Genomic DNA, 15,052 nt, shown 5'->3' with positions numbered 1-15,052 from the left:
TCCACATATAGGCGGATAGAGACTTTTATGTAATTGCTTTCCCCCCCCCCCCCCCCCTTTCAGCCAGTGTCATCGGAAGATGGGATGTTGTGGAGAAAGGCACAACGGCATAAATTGAGTCCTCAGATGAGGCCACCTGAAGAACGGCCCTGTGTGAATTTAACAAATTAATCAGACGACTTTACCGAAGATTACATTGTAAAACCTGCAGCAACAAAACACAATGCCTGTCTCCAGAGACAGTGTAATGTTTTTTGTTTTTAAATCAGGCCAATGTCATAATTAATTGACCAAATATTATTCTATTTATCGCATATGTGCATTTGACAATCATATATAAAACCTGTTTTGCACATTCTATCTAACCAGTTGTTGAGGTTCAGCAGCTAATCCCGCATTTAAAGAGCTAAAAATAAAATTGAATTTGTCTGGATTTTATTGAAGTTTATACTTTATGGCCTTCAAAATAGATTGTAGCCCTATACTTGAGTAGCTTTCAGAGCAGTGTGTGGTTGGAAAGAGCTGCTTTGTCTGAGGAAGAGTAACGCCACCTCTGACCTTTCAGCCTTTCTCATCTGTTAAGTATCGCTAATGCCACCCAGGACACCTGTTGTCTTGGCCAAAGCCATCTGAGCCTGAAGATCCTGCTCAGCCTGTGTGATTAACTCTTGCCGCTCCTATGTCACCTTACCAGCTTGACCAATACGGCCACCAAGAGGCAAAGGGATTTTAAACTGGTGTTGATCTGCCCTAACTGAATGATTAAATACCTATAATTACAGATGTAAAATGAAATACAGGAAGTACATTGATTAGAAGGAAACTTGCAATTTTCTTTATTTTCCACATTTTCGTTATTGGCAAAGCAATGTATTTTCAACACATAACACATTTAATGGCACTTAGGTCTCGATAAGAAGGCCACAAAAAAAGATGGGCTATGCCTTATACATGGGCTAAAACAGTGATTACATAAAAAAAGACACGAAATAATTCAAAATACATTTCAGAGAGTTTTGATCCGTTACATTTTCTGCTGAATGCTTGTTTAGACAATCCACCGCAACAATGTTACAAATCACGAACTGAAGATATATCGCAACATTGAAGCTATGAACATATTTCCAACACGATTCACCATTTAAACAAGTTTGGAAATAGAAAAAGGCAAAGAAAGAAAAGCACGGCGATAGACTCACGATCACTGGTATCACTGTGGTATCTATTTCACACATGCTCCAACTAGCCGCGAGTACAGATAAAGAGCCAGACTGTACTTCTCCAGTTATATCCTCCTAAAAAAGGACTGAACGCGTCCCGGTCAGAGGTGGGATTGGTGTTGGCTCTAAGCCTATTCCAAGATAAGCAATAGACATAACATTAGCCTGACCTTTAATCCTTTCTCACTGCCACTGCACGCAATGCCAAGTCACATGTCAAAGGAAAACTATCAGCTAGTCTGGACCTCAGTGTGTTTGTAGTCGTAGCAGAACATGCGTGCGTCTGTGCCGGACTAGAGTGGATTTTCATTCCTTCAAAGCTTTCGAGCGAGGAGGGAGGGGTGCGTGGGAGAGTGTTTGGGGATGAGGAAGTATGTTTAGCACCGATGCCTGAAGTGACCTTTTACCATGGTGGTGGGTGTATTAAAGGATTGAAGTACTTTAGTCATGGTAAAGAAAGAAATGTTGATACATATAGCTCTCTGATGGGGTTAACATGACCTCTCACCTGGATCCCACATCTGAACAATCTCTCTGCGCAGAGCAGATTAAACTAAATTGTTACACATCAATGTGTGAAGTAAAGTCCATAAACTGCCCCTTAGCAAGAGCAGACAATTAAAAATAAAGTGCTGAATGGATGGAAACAGCAGCTAATCTGAAGAGAGGCAGACATATGAGTTTTAAGCATCCGGCAGTCGCTCCTGACACATCTCCAGGGGCCGCTTGAACGCTCCCCTCCCAAAAACTTCAACGTTGGTTGCTAGCCAGGAGATCACATTTCCGGGGATATAAGCACTGCAGTTAGCCATGGACTGGATCTCGGCCGGCTTCAGAACGCGGTCCCAAATGTTCACTTGACTCAGCTCACCCACGAAGGCCTGTCCAGCATCGAAGCGCCCGCCCACCACGTCCTGTAAGGGCCATAAACAGCTACTTTACTTAAGCTTTGATTAAGAAATAAAGGCACCATTTCACTTTGATAACCCTTTTCCCAACAGCCATGTTGACATGTCATTGCAGGGTAAGCAGAGGTGTAATTAATAATCCTATCATAATTATGGTCCTGTTCCATTTAGGTGGGCCAGGGCCATGGTATTGTGCATGCTGGCTCACTGTTATGACTGTCACTCGTTTAATAGAATGGGGCCAGAATTAATGTTATTAATTACACCTGTGTCACACCATAGTTCACAAAACGCTCTGTCCGAACTGTGATCCCATTCCACGCAGTGCTGAATACTATAGTACACGCTATTAATCCCTACTATCAATATGTAGGATGCAGAATGCTCATGCTACAGTCATGCTAGCAGCTCTGTGAGGCTGCACTTAGGCACAGCAGTGCGTTGAGCTAAATGCTAACATCAGCAAAGCTAACATGCGCTCAAGGATATGCTGAGGTGTAATGTACACAATATACATCATGTTAGCAAGCTCAAACTCTTAACTATTGAGCTTGCTCACGTGGTAATTCTGTACTGAACACAGAGTACAGATGGGAATGTCATTCGATTTCAGGTTTTTGGTCACAATGTGCGAAACAAACCTAAATTTTGACCTGAAGATGGCGTTACATGAAAGGTTGGCTGATCACCAAAGAGATTGCAGTTCACCCTGAGTTGGACATGAATGGCAATCAAAAACCATAAATGTCCACAAAGTCAGGGGATCACTAATATTAATATGGCACATCATCTGGGAACCATGACTGTCAGTAAAACATGTGGTAACAATCAGTCTATGTAGAGAGTTCATCCTCTGGGGAACACAAATGTCTGTACAAAATGACATGGTAATCCATCCAATAGTTGTTCCCAAAGGAAGCAAAGTGTTGGACCATTATGATCAAAAAAAATAAAAACATGTTAAATTGAATTCGTTGCTTTTAAGACTTTGTTCTGAGACATATAGGTAGAAAATGTCCTCTGATAAGAAGAGTCCTCAAATACTGATTTGATTTCCACAAAACTTAACAGAGTGATGGATCTTATTCTGACGTTTTTTTAATAATGCCCAGATTGGTCCAGAAGGAGACCTCAGCATCTGTGGGCAGTGACAGATCCCCCCCCATTATTTTGTTAATTATTTTGTCAAGATAACCTGCCACCGGCTTATTACTGCTGCTTCAGGTGTGCAAAGGCGCTCCATAAATAACACTGCTTATAAGCAGAACTGCTTGACATTGCACTTGGAAGTGTTTGAGTTGTGAACAATGGGAAAATGCTGCATTGGTGCATTGTTTGTGTTCTGTTCTGCTTTCTTTGATCAAGACAAAGGAGCTAGAGTGATGAGTAAATCTACAGGTGCGGGCGTGTGTCAGACTCATGGGGTCCTATGCACTTCCTCACCTGCTCCTGCCCCAGGATGATGACCCCCCCGGGTTTGATGGGGTGCCAGGCTGCCAGGTTGTCGCCAGTTCCCAGCTTCCCTCCATCTTGGTAAGCGTCCCATTGGCCGTCCCGTGTGGTCCAGGAGATGCAGATGTGGTGCCACCTTCCATCGCGTACCTCCAACGGCAACTGAGCCACCTAATGGTTCAGAATACAATGTAATTAGTTGTGGTGTAGTTTATCATAAAACCATAAAGGTTTAGTAGATTCATGAAACGAGAAACTACTTGCCTTGTCATTGATGAGCAGCTCTATCGGGTTATTGCCCCATTCGATCAGCACAATCTCATTCGCTTGCCCCGGTACACCGTAAGAGAAAGGCGTGCCGATGCCAGGACTGGCGCTGGACTTGATCCACATGCAGAGCGTGAAGGCGTACATCTCTGGCAGGCTCTTGGTGATGCGGCCGTACAGGTAATTGGTCCGCTGGGGAAGGGACAGCTTAAACAGCTCCGGGGACTTGAAGTCTCCTCCTCCTGGAATGAGACATGGAGAGCGAGAGAGGGGTGAATAGGTCAGGAAGGTAGAGGTGTAAAGTGTCCCAAGAGTTGTTTTTTTAATCTTGTTAATCGCTACCTTGGTATGGAAACGGGGAAACAACAGCATCACTTCCCTTTATGTTTAATACACAGACTGACATTACATAAAACCTCAACAAACGCCCTTTTTTGTCCCTGTCTGTCTCTGATTCATCAGACCCTTTCAACTCTTGTATTCCCCTGAGTGCCTTCCTCTGCCTCCTCTCCATTAGTGTAATAGATGTACAATAGGTAGCATGCTTTAAACAGACTTCTATTTCCTTCTGTGTAGAACCATGTACAATTTTCCCATTGACTCATCCTCTCTATTACCTTACCTACCCGATGATCTCACAACAATATTTCATCTGAACTTTATCTGTCCAGTTTTAATGAGTAATCTTTTCCGTTACCTTTCTCCAGCTCACTGATCCTGTCCACCAGGGCGCTCAGCGTGCTCTCCGTCTTCAGCCTGTAGGCGGCTGTGGCATTGGACAGCATGCTCTTCTCCTGCTCCAGGCTGCTGACTTTCTTCAAGAGCTGCTTCTCCAGCTCCCTAAGCCGGCGCTGCAGCAGGTCGCGGAGCTCACTGGGGAACGAGGCGCCGGATACGTTGGCCCGCAGATGCTGTTGCTATGAGGAAGGACGGACAGGTCAACATGAGCAGGAAGTGCACCGAGATGATCAAGGATAGTGGGACCCCCCCTGAGAGATGCAACAAGTGATGTCTTACATCACCACTCTATCAGTCCATTCTTCTGGATCACTGATTGACATGCCTGCAAAGTTTAAGGACTGTAAGGTTTTGGTCAGTCTTCCAATCCTGTTATTAGATGAGCTTATTTTTACTTTTACGTTAAACTCACATGAGGCAATAAATGATCCCCAGCATGTGCCTCTCCATAGGCCTACATGATAATTTACTGCCACAGTTTATCACGCACTTTGCCATTTTAAGAATGTGAGGAAAACAGTGTTCATTCTTTTTAAAGCACAGCAGTTGGTCTGACATGAATAGTAGCTCTTGTCACATGCCATGCGTCATTTTAAGAAGTTTAAAGCAGGCCAATTAGACAATCTCGTTCTCGCAGAACCTTCTATTCGATCACTATGGTGCGTAATGATTCTCAGAAGTGCCCGTCTACTGCTGAGCATTGAACCCACAAGGTGTGATAATCCAATAAATCCGCTCCAAGAGTCAAAACGGTGCCTTTACGCACGGGTTTGGTACAGAGGACTGTACCTTGCGCAATTGGTTCAGACTTACCTCCAACTTCTCCAGCCGGTCCTTGAGACCTTTCATGGTTTTTCCAAGACTGTCGATTGTGTCATTTGGATCTCTGGGAACATCCCCCATTGTATTTTGCTTTTCTTTGCCCCACGAACCCTCCTTGTCGTACTTCCTATCGTCGGTGGTTGAGGCGCAAAGGGACAGCTTGGTGGTGAGCTCATTGATGGTGCCTATCTGTTTGGAAATCGTTTCTTTCTGCTGTAAAATTGTCTCTCGTAGCTGCATAACAGTATTCCTGAGCTCCTCTTCCTGGCTCACGGCGTTCAGCTCTGGTAACAAAGTCACAGGGCAACTTGTATCGCCGCTGAGGGGTACAGCTCGGCAGATGTATCGCTTCCCATCGTCCGCCTGGCCGCTCGGTAGTTGACCGCTGCCAAGCGCACAAACACATAACAATCCGCACAAGAGTGAAAACATACCGGCGGCGTTTACCGTACAGGAAAATCAAAGGGAAAGTGAAAAGCCAAACACTAAACCCTTAACACTCTCTTAACGAAATCCCCGCGTGGTTTCAGTGCGTAAAAGTGTGTCGGTCCACCTAAACATCACGTAAAATATTTCTACAAGGTAGCGCCATGCCTGAGCAGCAAAATGAAGACAATTCTGAACAGAAACAAACAGCAAACAGAGCGCACAGTGCGATGCTGAACGGACAGCTCCGCTTACGAAAGAGGATTACCAAGAGTAGGTGTCTGTAGAAGCTTCTGGATTGGTTGTAGTAGGTTGACGTCACCGAGCAGCCATGGGTAAAACATGTGTTCGTTTATCTACCGTATATTGAAAGTGAATCAAGCAATGAAGGATGCGAGGATTGTCTCGCAACAGTTAAACTGGTAAGAGGGATTGAAAGATGTTTATTAGAAAGTCTGTTTATTTTGATGCTCTCTGCTTTCCTAATTATTGTTGCAGATGTTAATTCAACATTGAATTCTGGTCAGAAATGTTGTTATCACAGTTTACATGAAAAACTAAAGTTAAATCAATAACTGTCTCAATATGTCTATATTTATTAACTATTGTTAACTACAATCCATTCATATGAAAAGCATATTTTCAGAAGTGGAGGAAGTATTCAGAGCTTTTACTCAGGTAAAAGTAATACAACAATATCGTAAGACAGTACTAATACATGGCACTTAGTTTTAACTGTAAATACACATGGGAGTTCAGTCCATTGGTTCCCAGCCAAGAGGTCATGAAATAATTCTGGGGTGTTAATTGGGCAGGAAGGATGTAAAAGTTCTGCTTTATGTGAAATATTTGGATAAATAAATGTAAAACCATCTGAGTATTTTAACACAAAACATATCAAGGGGCCCAAACCAGACGCAGCTTTTTCATTAGGGGTCACAAGTCCAAAGTGATTGGAACCACTGATTTAATCTTAAACAATGCAATACATTTTACAAGTTTATAATGTGTTTCGTAAAATACTGACTCGAAGTAAAAATGGAAATACTCAACTACTCAACTACAAGTACCACAAAATTGTACTGAAGTACAGTGCTAAATAAATGTTGAATAAATGCTCGCTTAATTTCTACCCCTGTTAGTTTTGGTACATTTGAAAGCAACATTAAACAGAGCTGTGGCTGTTTTGCTGATGAATGGTGTCTGGATATGTGGTTTCAAATCTGGCATTGCATTTTTAGCAGGTCTGCGGTCAAATATTTGAATTCAAATTCATTCATTCTTTTTTTCAGAATATCACAGCAGAGATTTTGGGTGATTTGAAGAAAAGAAGAATGAATGAACGACCAGAAGACAGAAAGAAAAAGAAGAAAGGAGGAACCAGGATCTGGCAGCAGTGATTGCACCAACACCTTCAGTTTGCACAACTCAAAGCCTTTGCAAACCAATTATAATCATCAGCGAAACACTCTGCCTCCCCCGGTTCAACCCAGACTGATTTACTCTGACATCACACCTTCTTTCTGCTTAGGTGACAAAGACAAAAGGTATCTGCCCGTCCAATTTACACTCCAGCTGATTAGAAACAGCCCCGGGAAATTGAGAACTAAAGTTATGAAATAAGATTCATAAGATTAAGATTTTAAATAACACCCATATTCACAAAGCTGGAGGACTGTCTGTTCCTTTTACTCAATCGTTTATCTGGCATGGTTCACAGAGAACATCTCCTCTTGTACGCGGATAGAAAGAGTTCGTGCACATGGGAGCTTTAGATGCATGAATAGATTTTCAGGGTATTGTCGATTCAGTCTCAAAGATAGTGCTCTTCTTTCTATATCAGAAATAATGATGCACGGGTGATGTGGTTTCATCATAAGGGCATCAGCAGCCACAGCGCTGAAAAAAAACACACAAATCTAATGGACACATGAGTGGTTTTGGGAAAGCTGGAGAACGAGTGTGTCATCCACTCTCCCCTCTCAGGATAAAGCCGCTGCCACACAAAAAAGAAAACACAAATGAAATGAACAGGACAGTGCAATAAGCCTGAGACAAACGTCTTTTAGCAGATCATTATGTATCGGGAACAGAGAGCGAGAAAGAGAATGAGAATGTCACATTGTGTGTCCGATTACCTCTTCAATTATATATGACATTAACTGAAAGGAATATCTCAGACTTTTGCCAGTGGTTTCACTCTAGGAGGAGGCTGTGAAGGGGAGAATTATGAATTAAAATCCATTAGTAAAGCATGCGGGCTGGAGACAGGCCGAGATAAATAATGACCATCTTTCAACCTTCATTATTTCCAAAGCTATTGAAACGAGCATTATGCGATAAAAAAAAAAGAAAAAAAAAAAGAGAAAAGAATCCCAAGCCATGTTGCCATATACCTTAATTCGTAAACCACAGAAATGTTAACATAATGACAATAAAACTTGGAAAACAACTTTAAAATGATCATGAATGGTGATATGATTTAATTTTAGATAGTAACTGATTTTCCAATAGAAACAATACAATGCATGAAAGATGAGGTGAAAAAGGCCTCTGCATAAGGAAGCTGGGAAGTGTTGTTTATCAGATCATGGTCGGTGCCTCAGTTTCCAATATGACCCCTGACCTTTGTAAAGTTTCCCTTGACAAACTGAGCTGCAGAGGGTGTAACCAAGCAATGAAGAGGTGGTGACCACATGCACTGCTTTACTGTCACCACACGGTGCCAGCCAACACCAGGGCAATAACTGATGAACTCATTCAGTCAGTGTTCTTGCAGCATGCACAGTGTGGGTTTGAATCATTTCAATTCGAATATTCAATGCAAAATGCAGACATAAAAAGTGTGAAGCTGCTTCCACAGTGTTTTAATCGTTTACAGCACATTTTATATTGTTGAACAGTGTTACTTAGCAGTGTTTAATCCCCTCTATATGTCTGCATTTTCCATATTTTAATAAGAAACGAGACGGTGGACGCGTTAACCCCCACCACCCGCAGCTTCTCACTCAGCAGCACTGGTTGGATGGTGTTGAATGCACTGGAGAAATCAAAGAAAGTGATTCTCACAGAGCCACCGGCTCCATCAAGGTGCGACTGAGCTCGTTGCAGCAGGTAAATGATGGAGTCGTCTACTCCCACGAGGGGCTGGTAAGCAAATTGCAGAGGGTCGGAGGTGGGCCAAGACCAGCCTCTCCAGCACCGTCATCACATGAGATCTAAGGGCATCTGGTCGGTAGTCATTGAGGCCAGATGGGGTCGTCTGCTTTGTTGCCTTGTTGGCCCCAGGTCAAGAAATGAAAAAGCGTCTTGTGTTTTGTTACACTGAAAGAGTTGGCACTGTGCTTGTTTTACTTTGAGCACTGAGGATTTCATGAAGGAGTCACTGGCTCCTTCAGATTGCTGCCATCTTGTGGTGAAAACAAACCATGCCAGCTAATGCTACTGTATGAAGAAATGTATTAAAACAATGAATAGATTCATTTCATTCTGTTCCAGTGTCATTCCATGTTGTGGCCCTCCGTCATAATGTTTCATTGATCAGTTATTCTCTATTATAATTCCCATTAATATTAAGATCGTTTAGGTTGTCTGTCAGGTTGTAAAATATCCTTCTGCATATTTACCAGCCTATTCCAAAGAAACTCACGATCCACTGTTAATTACTTGAAAATTGCAAACGAAGAATACATTTATTAATTAGACCCTTGACCTTTATTAAGAGGAGGAGAAACGACAGCATAGGGGCATTTTCACAACCTGGCAAACTGGCACTATTAATCCATAACTGATTTATAAATCATAAGGCTACTAAATGTTGAGTTCACAATTCATGATATAACTAATTTGAACCTATACCCGTAAACCAAACCAACATGATTGTACAACTTCAGGTCAAGCCTATAGAATGATAAACTTAGTGGGCCTAAAGTTGGCAAAGTTGCCTATTTCAATGCTTTGCCTAAACTGCATAAATTACCAAATATATTTAAGCCATATATTTAAAGCCAACCCAAAACTGCATGAGTTGGAGTGCTTTACATGCTGTCAAGCTACGGTACACCTCTCCCAAAGGATGCTGAACAGGGATGCGTCCAAGCACAGTTACCCGCAAAGTTACTTCCTTTGCTAACAATCCTGGGAGCCCGAAGACCATCGAAAACGATGGTCATATATCCACAGGTTTCACTGTGTATCGTTCCGCTGGTACTAGAATAAAGCGTTTTGGCAAATAATTTGTTGTATAAATAATTTTACAACACTAAAAACAAATTGTATTACTCCTCCGCATATAGCGTTGTCAATCAAACATTATTACACTGTATTCATAGATTCATGGGAAAGATATGATACCCAATACGCGGAGGGATACCACACATCTTAGTTGGTCGAAAGCCCTGAGCAGCAGTGCGAGAGCGGCGGATACGGAGCGATTCGGCAGTTTCCTCTGTGGTGCTGGGTAAGTACGAATGGTTAGCTTTTTCTAATACACTTTGGCAAAATAGTAGGTGTTTTTCACATCCTCCTGTACACGAATGAACTTTTAAACCGTTTTTTTGTCTGCGAAAAAGTGCTTTCTCTCTGTGGCCTGTGTTTATTTCCTCTTCAAGTGTGCGTGTAATGTTAGAGGATTCGCGAGCGCTTTCTTTCTTTTGGGAAAGCTAGCTTATTAGCTAACGGTTGCTAGCGTCTTCTGCAAATTAGTATTAAATGTGCCTTTTGTGGCGGTCTTGAGTGGATGCATAAGCGTGAAACGCCTCTTAGCAATGTAATGCTCCCCACTTTGATTTCACAAAACTCGTTTTTAATTCACAAATATTATCACAGTATACAAAAATTGTGCTAGCCGACGCTTGTTATGATGTCATCAATGTGCGCCCGATAAGAGGCATGTTTGTGGATCTGTTACCGATTTCCGAAACGCAAATTTTTTTCGTAAAAATGGTGATTTTTGCGTACATTTAATACACATTTTACGTTAATTTCTTCATTTGGATGAATGACAACGGATATTTTCTTCCCGCATGTTTGCAGTGTACATGAGATCTCACTGAGATCTGTGCCGACTGCTGTCTGCCCCTTTCCCCACAGCAGCCCGGTCTGTCCCATCTCCCACCATGGCCTTTGTGCCCGCGCCCAGCCCCACTGTGGTCGACCAGACTACACTCATGAAGAAGTACCTGCAGTTTGTGGCAGCACTCACAGACGCTAACACACGTAAGTTCATGGACCTCGCAGTGCATTGCCAGACATGAGTTATTCCAGATGTAGGAAAATGGCAGACGAAAGCCTCAAAATGATGCAGATCTGTATTCAATCACATTTTCAATACCAAGGGATATACGCAACATAGCCCATTCGTTTTAATCCACTTTTTAAATGATAAGAGTATTAAGTAGATATTTGTACGATAGGAATTCATGTAAGAATGAATGAAGCTATTCCCACAGAAATAGAGAGGGTCTTACAACATCTCTTCTTTTGAATTTGAATCATTAAAGTTGCAAATTCAAAGCACATCTTTCTCATACATATTAATTAAATCCATACAATGTAACTTTTTTCTGCTTAGTGTCAGCAAAATATATGATTGGCACTTGTGCTCAGCATGGGCGATGTGATGAGAGCGATATGCTTTAGTCCAGTCAAAGGTACGTGTGTCTGGGAGAGTGCTTGTCTGTGTGAGTGTTGTGAGTGTGATTCTTGATGTACCTTTGATCAACCTGGATGATGAAAGTAAAACTGATAAGATCTGAGAATCCCCGCTGAGCACACGGAGGCCGCCATGAAAAGCGGAGCTATATCTTCAGAAAGTTTGATTAACGGCGACATTCTGTCCTTCAACTTCCAGCTGATGAAACAAAGCTGAAGATGATGCAGGAGGTCAGCGAGAACTTTGAAGTAAGTTTGTGTCTTTTAAAGTATGATGGTGGATTTTAAGAAGTTTAATAGATTCTGCAAAGGTCTAATTCTCTAAGGATTGTTTTGAGTTGTAACACAACCGGGGGGAAATAAAGTACGTTTTTGATGGCGTGAAATAATCCTGCTGCAAGGAAGAAAAAACCTTTGATGAAAATTGTCTCTGCACTGAAACATGACTGGATACACAGAGTTACTACGGTAAATGACATAACATGTCTTGGAATTTAAATTTCAGAATGTGACATCTTCGCCTCAGTACTCCACCTTCTTGGAACACATCATCCCTCGCTTCCTCACGTTTCTTCAGGATGGAGAGGTGCAATTCCTGCAAGAAAAACCTACACAGGTATGTAGTTTTAGACTAAAGTCTGCTTCTCCTGAGAATCGCCACTTTTAATCTGTCAATCAATGTTCATAAACTCTACGGACAGAAATCCAGTGTAGCAGAAATACTGATTTGATCACAGACACAAGTCTGTAAATCAAAATGTTATGTTACATTAAGTAGCATGACTGCTGTTATAATCCCATACACCCCCTTTTGATTAAATCGATCAATTTGATCATATCAAATGGTTTGATCATTTGCATTAACATGTTATTTTTTTCAGCAATTGAGGAAGCTGGTGCTGGAAATCATCCACCGCATTCCAACAAATGAGCACCTTCGTCCTCACACCAAGAACGTCCTGTCTGTGATGTTCCGATTCCTGGAGGTACGAGTCCTATTCTCTCACAACAGAACATTTAATTATTATTTCTGTCATTCAGTTGCTTTGTAACTTTTTACACTTGTAGTGGATTGGCCTTACTTTCTAACAGTTCATTGGTTAGCTCAGTAAATGCACATCAAGTGCTGGAAAACTAATATTAACCTCCTCCCAAAAGCTGCAACATGTGGTCATAGTTTTGTTTTTGAGGAGACATTTTTACAAAGAATTATTAAAACAGGTGGGGTTCGTTGCTGTGGCATCTGAAAATAGTTTTTTGTTGACGACATATCTGTAAATATGCACTTTTTCAGAGACATAAGAGCTATTGTGTATCCATTTCACGTTCTTGTTTTTTCCTTGTGTGTGTGTTTTTTTTATTTTTTACCCAGATTGAAAATGAGGAGAATGTGCTGATATGCCTTCGCATCATTATTGAGCTGCACAAACAGTTCCGGCCTCCAATTTCCCAGGAGGTGAGATTCTCAGCCTTGTTGCTTGAAAAAGAAATTGAGTTGTGAAAGAATTTTGGAAAGTGATATAGATGGGGCTGTCATCAACTTAGTGAATTCCCTCTATTCTAAAAGCACATTTGTCAATATTCCCGTGATGCAAGAGAGTCATTCTTTATAAAAAAAAAAAAAGGATATAACCACTGGACCATCTTCTTGAAGTCTTGGATTAACATGTTTTCAATAATCCTCTCTTCTCAGATTCATCACTTTCTGGACTTTGTGAAGCAGATTTACAAAGATCTTCCAAAAGTAGTTGTAAGTACAACCTTCACAGCAGGAGGCTCTGCTCTCAGTTAGAAGCGTTTGCTTCTGATTGGCTCAGGCTTTTACTGGAAACACGAAGTAACTTGCCATTTTCCACCTGTATCCGTGTTTCCTGGATTTCTTCTAACCGCCGTCTCCCTCTGCTCCCACCAGACCAGGTACTTCGAGAACCCGCAGGTGATAGCGGAGAACACGGTTCCCTCCCCGGAAATGGTAGGGATGATCACCTCAGTGCTGGTCAAGACGGCACCTGAGAGGGAAGACAGCGAAACACGAACAGTAAGCGAACCGACCGTTTGTAGGAGTTCACGCCTGCATACTTTTACAGTACTGCCTGTAACCACAGGATGGTAGTAGTGCGCCATGTCGGCACACTGACAGGAGAAACCACCAAACTGCCCTCTAATAGAAAATACATAAAAAGTATTTAACGCTCTCTTTCAGCATACATTTTCAAACCAAAGTTTTATAACACATTGACTTATGTCAGTTTAACTTCATGCAGTGCTGACTCTGTCTCATTGAGGACCGCGGCCCTTTATTGACCGCCAGTTTGTTTTCTTTAAAGTGTTTCATTTTAAAAAGAGTGTACTGAAACACAACATACTGTACAAGTACTGACGAGGATTCAAATCACCAACCTTGTGGTCAGAAGTCCACTTCTCTAAACTTGACTTTGTTTACCTCTTGCTTGATGGGGCCATGGTATATCTGTCAGTCACTTCATGTCATAGGGCTCCAGCTGTAGAAAGGTGCCGCTCGTGTCCAGCATTTAGCTCATCCTCATTGTGTTTCTCACTGTGTTTCTGCCTCTAGCACACCATCATCCCACGGGGGTCCTTGTCTCTCAAGGTGCTGGCAGAGCTGCCTATCATAGTGGTGCTGATGTATCAGGTAAGTGACACAATCCGGAGTCCTGAATAAATGAAGCAAATGTACTGAAAATATGTGTATATCTGCCTTTAGCCCTAAAACACTGCAATTTTACATGTAAAGGAAACATAAAAATGTCAATACATTTGAAATGATAGGGGTAAAAAATACATCTTTAGGGTTAGCAATGAAGTTTCCATTTATTAAAAACTGTTGACACCACTAACTGAATTAGCTCAACTGCATTTAACTAATTAAAGTCATGGGGGTTTTAGCATATTTCCCCCCCCCCCCAAAAAATATAAAAACAAGGAGTTTGAGTATATCACTGAAGTTCTAATAATGCTTGTATTTAATGAGATTCTGTGTTTGTTTTGTCCCCTCAGCTATATAAGCTGAACATTCACAATGTGGTGTCAGAGTTTGTGCCCCTCATCATGAACACCATCATGCTCCAGGTGTCTCCGCAGGCCAGGTGAGATGCGTGTGTGTGTGCGTGTGTGCATGCTCATGGAAGTAGGCTATTCCAAGTGTGTCCGATAGGATTGGAATGTGCCCTAAAACGAAGTTCATTTTCATTTTACAGCCATTAAAATTAGTTTTGGTGCGTTTAGGAGGATGACTCCCCCCCCCTCACCATTTCTATCCAGCACTAGGATTGTTGATGCTGTTCCCTGACACTTTGCCTGCCAAATTTGAAGTTAAAATCCATTTTGGAAAGGAAGAGACTTGTGTTAAGCATTCGGAACAGGAAGGAAATGGAGCAGAGTTAATTTGGAGAAAATACCTCTGCGGTCTCTGGCAGGTATAAAGAGAGTGTCTTCCTCATGTGCAGGAACAGCTGTGACGCAAACAAACAAGTCACCCATGTAGACCCACAATTCCTCTCAACCTCTATAATTGCCGCCAACTGCAGGTATACGACATCATTAATG

At 41.9% G+C, this 15,052-nt stretch overlaps 2 protein-coding genes across 6 annotated transcripts in view; one reads left to right on the top strand and one right to left on the bottom strand.

Moving 5' to 3' along the window:
• Window positions 1-1,339: 1,339 nt before the first annotated feature.
• On the bottom strand, window positions 1,340-5,854 carry nptx2b (neuronal pentraxin IIb). Its single transcript, XM_079293558.1, has 5 exons — window positions 5,399-5,854; window positions 4,545-4,764; window positions 3,845-4,089; window positions 3,572-3,751; window positions 1,340-2,134 (listed from the first exon to the last, which is right to left on the bottom strand). The coding sequence occupies exons 1-5, from the start codon at window positions 5,837-5,839 to the stop codon at window positions 1,904-1,906; spliced, it is 1,317 nt and encodes a 438-aa protein (XP_079149684.1). The 5' UTR covers window positions 5,840-5,854; the 3' UTR covers window positions 1,340-1,903.
• A 5,093-nt stretch (window positions 5,855-10,947) lies between these two features.
• trrap (transformation/transcription domain-associated protein) overlaps window positions 10,948-15,052 on the top strand; it is a 69,845-nt gene continuing 65,740 nt past the window's right edge. For all 5 annotated transcript variants that reach the window (XM_079293798.1, XM_079293799.1, XM_079293797.1 and 2 more), the window contains exons 1-9: window positions 10,948-11,050; window positions 11,685-11,734; window positions 11,991-12,101; window positions 12,367-12,471; window positions 12,858-12,941; window positions 13,179-13,235; window positions 13,398-13,523; window positions 14,061-14,138; window positions 14,504-14,592. In XM_079293798.1, coding sequence (XP_079149924.1) covers window positions 10,951-11,050; window positions 11,685-11,734; window positions 11,991-12,101; window positions 12,367-12,471; window positions 12,858-12,941; window positions 13,179-13,235; window positions 13,398-13,523; window positions 14,061-14,138; window positions 14,504-14,592 — 800 coding nt within the window. In that variant the 5' untranslated portion in view covers window positions 10,948-10,950. The remainder of the gene's footprint in view (window positions 11,051-11,684; window positions 11,735-11,990; window positions 12,102-12,366; window positions 12,472-12,857; window positions 12,942-13,178; window positions 13,236-13,397; window positions 13,524-14,060; window positions 14,139-14,503; window positions 14,593-15,052) is intronic.

The sequence above is a fragment of the Melanostigma gelatinosum genome, assembly GCF_949748355.1.
Source record: "Melanostigma gelatinosum genome assembly, chromosome: 21".
In the NCBI taxonomy this organism is placed as follows: Eukaryota; Metazoa; Chordata; class Actinopteri; order Perciformes; family Zoarcidae; genus Melanostigma; species Melanostigma gelatinosum.
This window is presented reverse-complemented; position numbering and strand designations above follow the sequence as displayed.

Coding starts and splice junctions, on each gene's coding strand:
- nptx2b (XM_079293558.1), bottom strand. CDS start 5,839: ATGTTTTCACTCTTGTGCGGATTGTTATGTGTTTGTGCGCTTGGCAGC. Junction 4,765..5,398: donor ACCGGCTGGAGAAGTTGGAG/GTAAGTCTGAAC, acceptor CCTTCCTCATAG/CAACAGCATCTGCGGGCCAA. Junction 4,090..4,544: donor GATCAGTGAGCTGGAGAAAG/GTAACGGAAAAG, acceptor GTCTCATTCCAG/GAGGAGGAGACTTCAAGTCC.